The sequence below is a fragment of the Myotis davidii genome, unplaced genomic scaffold (assembly GCF_000327345.1).
Source record: "Myotis davidii unplaced genomic scaffold, ASM32734v1 scaffold168, whole genome shotgun sequence".
NCBI lineage: Eukaryota > Metazoa > Chordata > Mammalia > Chiroptera > Vespertilionidae > Myotis > Myotis davidii.
This window is the reverse complement of record NW_006383016.1, coordinates 5,046,862-5,058,280: the sequence shown is the minus strand read 5'-3', so window position 1 is coordinate 5,058,280 and position 11,419 is coordinate 5,046,862. Positions and strand designations below refer to the sequence as shown.

Genomic DNA, 11,419 nt, shown 5'->3' with positions numbered 1-11,419 from the left:
CTGCAATGGGGCCCAGGCCGGGCTGAGGGCCCCCCCTCCCCCCGAGTGCACTAATTTTTGTGCACTGGGCCTCTTGTCTACACTAATAAAAGAGAAAGATGCAAATGACTATACCTTCGTGACACTCACCAGCCAATCAGGAGTGAGTATGCAAATTAACCCAACAAAGATGGTGGGTTACTTTGCATAAGCAGGTGTGAGCAGCCGGGGCAGGGCGGGATGCAGGTGTTCTGCCCCTCCTCAGTTGCTCCAGGCCTCTGGGCAGTGTGGAAAGGTGGAAAGGCATCTCCGGGCCAGAATGGAGGCAGAAAGGTGGCTCCAGGCCAGAGCGAAAGTGGTACCAGCAGCCAGGGGGAGGAAGGCCCATTTTGCGCGTATCTTCATGCATCGGGCCTCTAGTTTAAAAATAAATGACTCGTGCATGCGTGATATTTGTCCCCGTCTGACACTGGCCTCCCGTTTAAATTAATTCAAAGACAGTTTCCCATGATGCCAGCATTTGTGACAACTATTAATAAATCACAAGGACAAACTCTAGACAGAGTAGGAATATTCTACCTGAACCTGTTTTCAGACATGGTCAGTTATACACTGCTTTCTCTCAAGTTCAAAGAGTGTGTAACATTAAAACAAAAGTTGGAAATACTTCATCACAAGAGAAATTAGTCAAGCACTCTGGAAGTGTTTTTAATCTTAATGTGGTATACAGGGAGATAATAGAATAAGTTTAATCAATTTATCAGTCATTGTTTTTATCAATTTTTTGATATCATGTTTTTGTTATTTTTATATCATGTTTTTGTTGTTTTTATATCATGTCTTTGTTGTTATATCATGTTGTAATTGTTTATTATTCAATTTATATATTATTTTCATATACATTTTACTAATTTTCTTTCATCTCTGAAACTTCTATTATAGAGAAAGGGCGAATAGTGATATTAAAATATTTCTTCTAATTAATTTCCTTTCAATGTGCACAAATCCGTGCACTGAGCCACTAGTGTCTCAATATATTGCTAACAGTCATTCCATGATACACTATTTTTTACATGTCCCATATCCTAGTATTTAATGATTTAAAGTGGGTTATGGTTGCACAGCCGGTGTAGCTCAGTGATTGAGCATTGACCCATGAAGGAGGTCATGGCTCGATTCTGGGACATGCAGGAGGCAGCCAATCAATGATTCTCTCTCATCGTTGATGTTTCTATCTCTCTCTGTCCTTCTCCCTTCCCCTCTGAAATCAATATATTTGAAAATAAATAAACAAACTAATAAATAAATAAAGTGGGTTATGGTTAGTGTACATAACTGTATGGGTGCATAAATACACATAGAAAATTAAACAGCATAATTTTTATAATACAGATATCTGATTCATTTTCACTCTACTGTGAGCTCCTTGAGGATAAGAACTATCTTATTGTCTCTCTATCTACAGCACTCAGCACAAAGCCTGGTACTCAAACTTTTGCTGAAGGAATTTATTATAGATGAACTGAATAAGAAATGAATACGGTCACTATTTACACACCAGCAGATTCTTTATAATTAGGTCACATCTCACTTTAGGTTATATAAGTAAATAGATTGTTTTAAAATTTAATAAAATAGTTTTGTTCAGCAGAGTGGTAAGTAAATGTGAACTATCTGGGAACCTTTCACCATTCTCAGGTGTTGGTGGAGGGGAGGAGTTTTACTGCAACTGTATACATAAAGAGGAGATTAAGGCATTCTTCAATATTTCAAAAGCATGTAACAAAAGATCTCCAGACAACATTTCATTTCCCTTATTTGATCAAGAGTAACCTAATATTGGAGGAATTTATATAAAAGGAAATAATAGTCAAATAAATAGCATATTTCTAATCCCCTGGATGGAAATGAACCTGAATTATATATGCAAAATACATTATTTTATATATGCATATATATGTATGTCTATCTATAAAATTTTAAATTGAGGGAATTGAAATATAAATCATAAGAAATTAGTGAAAAATAAAGATTATATTATATATACTATTTAAACTAAAAATGGATCATTCATTTAAAATGTGAACTATAATTTTTAGTTTATGTGCCAATTAAGCCTCATGAGATAAAATATTTTCTGTGAAACAGCCAAAGACAAAACAAACAAACAAAAACAGCTCTTTTTGGAAAAGACAAGCTCTAGAAAATACCCTGGACCAAACTACTACTGGTAAAAATGACAGGACAGGGCTCCTAAAAATTAATGCCATGAACTATTGCATTTTATCACAATTCTATTATTATTTCATTTTGTGAATATAGGAGAAGTTAATTTTGTTTATACAAGAGGAGAAAATATAATTGCTGTATTTATGAACAGTGCTTTGAAAAACTTAAGATCTAAAAGACCCTAATGATTTAAATAGTGTTACAGCAAATCTTTATATTTTTCTGCACTATATCTGTTCAAAGGTACTGGCCTTCTTTTTTTCCCCCCAATAACTGTTTTTTTCTTTTTTCATATATTTTTTTATTGATTTCAGAGAGGAAGGGAGAAGGAGAGAGAGGTAGAAATATCAATGATGAAAGAGAATCATTGATTGGCTGCCTCCTGCACGCCTTCTACTGGGGATGGAGCCCATAACCCGGGCATGTGCCCTTGACTGGAATCAAACCCGGGACCCTTCAATCTGCAGGCAGCTCCATCCTCACTGATTTTTAGAGAGAGGGAAAGACAGACAGAAATATCGATGTAAGAGAAACACATGGATTGGTTGCCTCCTGCACGCACCTGACCAGGACCCAGGCCAAGGAGGAGTTTGCAACCAAGGTACGAGCCCTTGACCGGAATCGAACTCGGGACCCTTGGGTCCACAGGCCAACACTTTATCCACTGAGCCAAACCAACTAGGGCGGTACTGGCCTTCTTAAATATCAGTTAAGCTTTCACACTTTTCAGAAGGCAGAACTGGAGACAAAAAAGCAATTACCGGAAATTATGTTGGAAAATTAGTCTTGGTAAAATTTGAAAACAGATGCTTCATAAGAAAGAATCATTTGGCAGATGGTTTTTTTTTAAATGTAAGGATGTGATATGGGTTAGGTGGAAGAGAATTAATGAAGATGGACAGATGGGTGGAGAACCAATAAATAAAGCAACTCTGTTCAAAAATGTTACACATAAGACTGGATTTTGAGTTACACTGAGATTCAGTGATTACCAGAAAATTGAAAAAAATAGGAGTCTGGAAATCTGCTAGATAAATCTATATAAAGCATCAAGAAAAATGATACAATCTGAAAGATAATATGGTACAAGTAAAACTTTGAAAAGCTAGAGGTTGAAATTCATGTAATCTTAAAGTTATGAAGTCCCAATCTAATTATTTTGTTGGTATATAAAGTGTACTGAAAAGGAGAGCCCAAAGCCTGAGTATACACTGAATGGTTCTTCCAAAGGGGAAAAAAAAATCACACAGAGCAAACTGAGTTGTCTTTGTACATCTGAGAGAATGCTGAGTGAGGTTATGGAGTTGGGAGTTCAGACTGTGACCATGGAACAGTGTAGAAAGTGCTAAAATCATCTTCACAGACTTCACAGACTTAAAATTTTCTGATGAGAATAGTGAGACCCAAAGAAGTTATATGATTGGCCCAATATCATAAAACCACCCAGCAGAGGAATTATAATTAGATCAAAGTGTTTCTGACTTCTCAGACCAATATACTTGTACCACTTTACCAATCATGATGACTTTGGCCATATTAGCACATGGTTATTAAATTAAACAACCAACCCCCAGCCGGCATGGCTCAGTGGTTGAGTGTCAACCTATGAACCAGGAAGTCATGATTTGATTCCTGGTCAGGGCACATGCCCGGGTTGCGGGCTTGATCCCCAGTGTGGAGTGTACAAGAGGCAGCCAATGATTCTCTCTCATCATTCATGTTTCTCTCTCTTCCTCTCTGAAGTCAATAAAAATATTTCTTAAATTAAAAAACCCAGCAGAGGCCTTTTCTAAAAGTATATACTTATCTATCTATAAATATAAAAGCCTAATATGCAAAGTGTCCCCTCAGGAGTTCGACAGACCAGGTGTTTGATCGCTTGCTATGATGTGCACTGACCACCACGGGGTGGCGTGGAATGAAGGAAGGCCCCGGCCGGCAGCCGCTAGGGACCCTACCCAGGATCAAATTTTGTGCACTGGGCCTCTAGTCCTCCTATCTAATAACAGACAAACATGGTAATTGACCGAATCTTCGCTACACCTCCCATTGGCTAATCAGCAAGATATGCAAATTAACGGCCAACAAAGATGGCGGTTAATTTGCATACATAGGCACAAAGCGGCGGAGCGAAGACTGAAGGCGGCTCCGCCGGAGCAAAGGCCTGGGTCCCAGGTGCCGGAGGAAAACCAGTGCCGGCACCCAGGGGAAGGGAAGGCCTATTGCACAAATCTTTTCGTGCAACAGGCCTCTAGTATTTATAAAAGTATATATCACTCAAAAATCTAATCTCATATGTAATGTTTTGAACAGAGTTTTTTTATTTATTGGTTCTCCATCCATCTGTCCATCTTCATTAATTCTCTTCCACCCAACCTATATCACACATCCTTATATTTTTAAAAAACCATCTGCCAAACGATACTTTAGTATGAAGCATGTCTTCAAATTTTGCCAAATTTTGAACAAAAATGTAATTAACATCACAAATCATTTCCAAAGACAAGATACTCTAATTTTAAAAGTACTTAAGAGGTTTGTTCTAAAGCACTTTTTTGCATTCTACTACCTCTAGTACACTACTGATTTTGCCTGATAACCTTAATTTCTTTATCCAACATAAAGAAAACCGAATTACACACACATTAACATAATTCAAAATGATATTCAAATAATTTTCAGGAATCCATAGCAAATTAACCAAGGAATAGGAAATATCTCTTTAACTGGCTATAATACAGACTAGGCAATAATTTTAAACATTTGTTATACCAAATTGACTGAAAATTGGGTAATTTTAATCTTGCAGGATTAGGGGAAATTAAATTAAATTACTTTTTATTTCATGGGGCCCAGGATTTCACTCCTCTCCTTCCTCTGAGTTAAATTTATAAAAATTCTAATAAAATATCACTACCCACATAATACAGGGTCGGGCAAAAGAAAGTATAAAGTTGTATGTGGAACAGAGTTTATTCTTGTATTATTATTTATTAATTATTGTATTATTTTCCATACAAACAACTGTAAAAACTACTTTTACCCTGTATATGTTATATTAACAAAATATTACTTAGTTTATTTATGTCCTAGATCATGGTATTAGAAAATAAGACCTGTGTGCTTGGTGTACTCATTGCTACTGGGGTGCCATTGCTTCTTTAGTGAAAAAAACTAGGAAATATATGTATACACATATGCATGTATATACATATCTAAATATATCATATACATATTTAGATCCATGAATTCATACTGATTCTCCTAATTTCAATACAACACCTTAGGGTCCTAGGGTTCTTTCTTGCCTTTCCCCATTCCATGTTTATAATTTCTTTCTCAGACACAGAGAAATCTAACTCCCATTATCCTCCATATTACTTACTTGCTCAAAGTAACCAACCTACCAATGTAACCACTCTGGTTGACTCTTCTACATGCCTTCTCTGTAACCCTCCCTCCAAAAAACCCATTTCCTCAAACACTAGGCACATTACTGCCCTTACTGCTATACTGCCCTCTTACCCTCCTCACTGCTACACTTCCCAGGGTATCTATATAGTCAAGGCTGAAGGGAAGGGGAATAACAAATAGAGGTGAAGGGAAGGGACTCAGTCATTATTTTAAATTATATGCCTTAATAGTTGACTCCTCTCCTATACTCCATCTTTCAACATATCTTTCCATAACTCCCCTATTAAAGAATGGCTAATTGGCTATATTTGCTTTTGCAAATTTGACTTCACCATTAAACATAAGAATGCTCTAGAAGTGGTACTCAACTGTTAAACTTGACAATTTCCATCAAACTGCAAAAAAATAAAAATCATGATATAATAAACCATATTGAAACCTCTTGAAGCAGAAAAAAAAACTTAAAAACACCTTGAACACTTAATTCACAAAGACAACATATGCATCAAAAAAGCACATAAAATTTAGTCAATCTATTACAATATGTAAAATTTATACAATGCACTTTTATAATATTCTAATTTATTTTATAACTACTTAGGGGTTCCATAGAAGGATAGTCAATTCTTGACTATGAAAGGTGAAAAAATAAAAATCTGCTCAGCCATTCATTCATCAGGATGAGGTAACAACGACTGATAAGGCCAGCTGCAAATTTAATAGGAAATATTGTTTCTCTCAAGGACACACGGTAGCCGAAAAGTATCATAACAACCTCCTTTTTTGAGTGACTATTATGTTGTTACTCACTGAGAAATCTTATTGTCTAAAATCAGAAATATAAAAAAAAATTGCTGTTTAGACATTAATCAGTAAGAATGAAACATCCCCACTTTTGCCTGGAGGAGCTACTTCACCTTGACACAGAGAAGCAGGCTCAATTTCCGACTTAGGTACAAAGGTTCAGAGGAGGGGTTTTTGAACACAACATTCCATATAAATGTTAACTTTGTAGTTTCCAAGACAGCAGGACCCTGGGTCTATTTCAAAGTTGAGACCAGATATTGACCGTATTTACACATAGCCTTGCTTTGTTTTAAGTCTGTCAGAATACAGCTTCATTTAAATTTCATCTGAACTCCACCCTTCCTCTAAATCCTACAACAATTTTATCTTTTCCTTTGGCGAAATGCCTGCCTGGTACCTGTTATATAATCTCCCTCACTGAAACAAGCCAAGAAGTCTGACTTTGTCAGACTATATGTTTGTCCCTGAAGGTCTTGGGGTGGTAGGGCTGAACAAAAAAAGTGACAGTCGCAGCCCAAACTTTTCATTTCTGTTGTTCATGATCATGAAGCTCACATAATTATGTGTAACAATGAGACCCAGAAGACAAGGACAAGGTAATTAACTGGTTAAAGCAACACAATTTTAGCTATCATAGACACAAGTCATGAAACAAGTAAACAGGCTTTATTTTCATCAACTAACCAAAAGTTATACACCCCTATATCGTCACTGAGTTAGCCAACTAGAGAAAGATCTACTGGTAGAAAATTGGGTGAATATCCTCTCATTTTTCCTCACTGTTGATCATGCCCACTCCCATTTAACATGTTGGGAGTTTGATGGTGGTTGAAGAGAGTGACATCAACATCCAGACACTAACCATTCGTTGCAGTGTTGCCATCAAAGGAAAAAAACAAACTGTTTGAACCACTTTTAAGAAAAAAGGAATTGGCCGAAACCGGTTTGGCTCAGTGGATAGAGCGTCAGCCTGGGGACTGAGGGGTCCCGGGTTCGATTCCGGACAGGGGCATGTGCCTGGGTTGTGGGCACATCCCCGGTGGGGGATGTGCAGGAGGCAGCTGATCGATGTTTCTCTCTCCTCAATGTTTCTAACTCTCTATCTCTCTTCCTTACTCTCTGTAAAAAATCAATAAAAATATATTTTAAAAAGAAAAAAGGAATTGATCTCCTAGAAAAGATTACTATGTGTAAATAATTCCCTATCAAGATTTGTTGGGACATACATCTGCTTCCACAAATATTTAGCTTTTCAGTCATAAAAAAAAAAAAAGCCACTAGAATTTAAACCCCAGACAAAAGTTCTTTGGTATATAATTATTATATTAAAACAAATTTTACCTTAAACTCTGACAACCATTCCTCCACAACCCCTTTCTCTGAAGTGAACATCTTTCCACATCTGTTCTAAATCTTCAATCTGAAAATTAACATAGAAAATTGTTAAAATTTTAAGTACATTTTCTTTATAGTCAGATTATTATAGATAGAAATGAACCTATAAAACTTAGTTATTTCCTATTAGTAAAAGTAAAGCAATTTCAAACAGAAATTACTGGGTTCATTTCAAAACCAATGTGCACAAACAAGCATTAAAATGCAAGAATTTTGACAAAAGTATAAGTGTCATAATATGATGATACTGGCTCTGCAATTTTCTTTCAGCTTTCATGAATGCCAGCTGCAAAACATACTGAACATTTTTTCCTAGTTTCAAGTGAGTAATTTCAAATAGATGATGCATCGCAAGAAAATTGCAGAAAATATTTTAAAACTGTGTATTTTCAAAAAGACATGCATTCAAAATTGACTTTATAGAAGGCATTAAATTGAATTTGCTTATATTTCAGTTATTTATAAGAATAACAGTCTATCTAGGCAGCCACTTGGTTCCCTTAAAGCTTAATATTAATAAAACAAAAGTAAAAGTGGTAATATCCAAGATAATCACTGTATTCAACACTAGTTATTCAGAAGATTGGAATTACTTAAGTATAAAAAGAAAAAAAAGGAAGCTTAGGAAATGAAAAACAAATTTATCTCCAGCAAAACTTGTCAGAGTACAATGTAGTTATCTTCACCCACCCATCTATATGAGAGTAGACTTAGAAACTGTTTCTTGAGGAAAAATCTTAGCTCTACCTAAATTTCCTAACCTCCTAATTCAGGTACAAAACCTGCATTAGGCTTCTTAATTTTCATCAGCATTATCAAGTAGTAGAAACTGAGACAGAATTGCCAGAAACTGAATCCTAATTCTATTAGGGGACCCTTCAGTCTGCAGGCCGACACTCTATCCACTCAGCCAAACTGGATAGGGCAGAAGAAAATATTTGTAAAACTAATTTTCATTGGGCTTATCAATGTTTGGTTATTTGGTATGAGTACTTATGGATTTTATTAATTCTGTATTTCTCTCTGTGTCTGGTGACTCTCCTTTTGTCATATGTCCTTAAGAGCTTGGCCTTATGACCAGTGAGAATACTTTCTCTCTGGCTTCCACTTGCTTGTGTGCCTCCTGCTCTCTGTCCAGCCACGTTAAGCTCTCAAGGGAATTTTCCATGTATAACCATTTCCTCCCAGAGATGATAAAAACAGGGCCCCTCATTCTTGCTTTCCATTAGTTGGAGAATATATATGCATATGGCAGGCAGCCAAGTAGGATGTGGATTTGACCTTAGGAAATCTAAACACCCAATTCAAAAGGGAGGAAACATGATTCCCCATATTTTGGAATGGCTATTTCTAACTCTGGGAGTCAACTTTAACTTGAGAGGGTTGCATCTTTTTGCACTCTCCTTTGGGGATGTCTCTTGCATCCAGAATATTGGTTTGAGTAGCTATTAAGATCCTACTCGTCAATAGACAAATCCTTTGAATTGGAAAACTTTCTAAATGAAAAAGAAAGAAAACCATTTCAGAGAGTTCTCATATTGTTATACTGGCTAGTCATTAAGATTCCTTTAATAAGATGGAGGGAGAGAAATCAAAATAAACTCAGACACCTTCCTATTTGCCTTCAGACATTTGCAGATTAGAGAAAGCAAGACCGGCAGGCATGGCTCAGTGGCTGAGCATTGACCTATGAACCAAGAGGTCAAGGTTCGATTCCTGGTCAGGGCATATGCCGGTTTTTGGGCTTGATATAGTGTGGGGTGGGCAGGAGACAGCCAATCAATGATTCCCTCTCATCACTGCTGTTTCTATTTCTCTCTCCCTCTCTACTGCTTTCTGAAATTAATATATACATATTTACAGAAAGAAAGGGGGGAGGGAGGAAAGGAGAGAAGGGAGGAAGGGAGATGGAATATTGGAAATAGAACCATTCTGCACTTATGAAGAGAAAAAAACAAAAGGCAAAATCTTATTAAAAGACAATTTATACATTTTTATGTCCTAAGAACTGAGCTTGGTAACTGTCAGGTTGGAAGCTCCAACGTATGGCCAGACAGAAATGTGGGCTAAACTCCATTTATGGCTACGGTCCTACCAAACTGCTGCCAGCTCTCAAAGAAATTATATTATAACCCAAAATTACAATGATTATTATGAGTAATGTTCCAAATAGATTAGATCATTTAAAAGCAAGGGCTTCCAAATCAAATAAACAAAATGAGATACCTATATTTTAATACTGACAGAGATAAAACAAAGAGAAATTTATGACTCCTTGACATGAGAATTCCATGAACTATGGGAACAAAACCCATTGGTGAAGCCCTAACTCAGGCTATAATTAGGTTAAAAGAATATAGTGATGTAAGGATTGATACAATTATGAAAACTGGAAGGTTTAAACAGGCTTTATGTTAAAAAGAGTTATGTCAACTTTATCTGAATGTTTTATGGAAAAGGATGTCTGGCAGGGAACAATTCATCTACCCAAAACCTGTTGATAAAGTTCTAATGGAGGCTATAGTTAAGATTTAATGGTTGATGGAGTCAAGATAAAAGATTAGAGGCAAGTTGTTATGTTTTGCACAGGCTTCATGTAAAGTAATTGCATCTCCTTTATCTGATTGTATTGTGGAAATAGACATTGTCTCTCACCAGGAAACATTCCCCTGCCTGCCTGGGACATGAAGGCTGTCAGTTTTTTCTTTTGGCTATCAGAGGGAATGATCTGGAAGGTAATGACCTTTGCAGCCTCTTGAGTCCATGCAATTGTTTAATACTGCCAGAAATATTTGCCATTTATTCCAGCTGAAATTTGACAAGCTATTTGAAAAGATTTAATAACTATTTTTTAATCAGAAATTTGGCAAAATTGGAAGTTGAAGATTAAAGAGTGTGATAGGATTTCCTAGAAATCATCCTCTCTCCCCACCCCTCATACTCCACAGGTTTAGCTTAGTTGGTTGAGCTTCGTCCCATATACCAGGAGTTTGCATGTCAGGGCACATGCCCAGGTTTCGAGCTATCCCCAGTGTGGGGCAAACAGGAGGCTGTGATCAATGTTTTTTTTCATCCATGTTCCTATCTCTCTCTCTTCTCCCTTCTTCTCTCTGAAATAAATTAAAAACAAAACATATTTTAAAAAATACACCCTCCCCTATGCTAAATAAAACAACACAAAAACGATGTACCCAGAGGGAAAAAAAGCTACCGTATTTGCCGGCGTATAAGACGACTGGGCGTATAAGACGACCCCCTAACATTTCCACTCAAAATACAGAGTTTGTTATATACTCGCCGTATAAGACTACCCCCTCTTCCGCACACCTTCCACACACCAAATAAAAGGTAAAACAATATCAGATTTGATTTTAACATTTTAATTTATATTCAAATGCTTATGACATGCAGGAAAACTGTCACAAGGCTGTATGTAATCAAACATATACATAAAACAGTGCAAGTTTATTACCGGTAAACATACCGGTAATTCACTAAAGAAAACACACTCTATAGACTGGTACCGTAGATGCTTCTCAGGAACACAGGCAAGCAGCCCACAACCTAGAGGGACTGTCAATGATAGAAGAAAGAT

The 11,419-nt window shown here is 36.6% G+C and overlaps 1 protein-coding gene across 4 annotated transcripts in view; it reads right to left on the bottom strand.

The window, feature by feature from the left end:
* The window catches only part of FAM126A (family with sequence similarity 126 member A), a 58,648-nt gene that overhangs the window by 33,282 nt on the left and 13,947 nt on the right, over positions 1-11,419 (bottom strand). For all 4 annotated transcript variants that reach the window (XM_015558181.1, XM_006779026.2, XM_006779027.2 and 1 more), the window contains exon 2: positions 7,771-7,849. In XM_015558181.1, coding sequence (XP_015413667.1) covers positions 7,771-7,821 — 51 coding nt within the window. In that variant the 5' untranslated portion in view covers positions 7,822-7,849. The remainder of the gene's footprint in view (positions 1-7,770; positions 7,850-11,419) is intronic.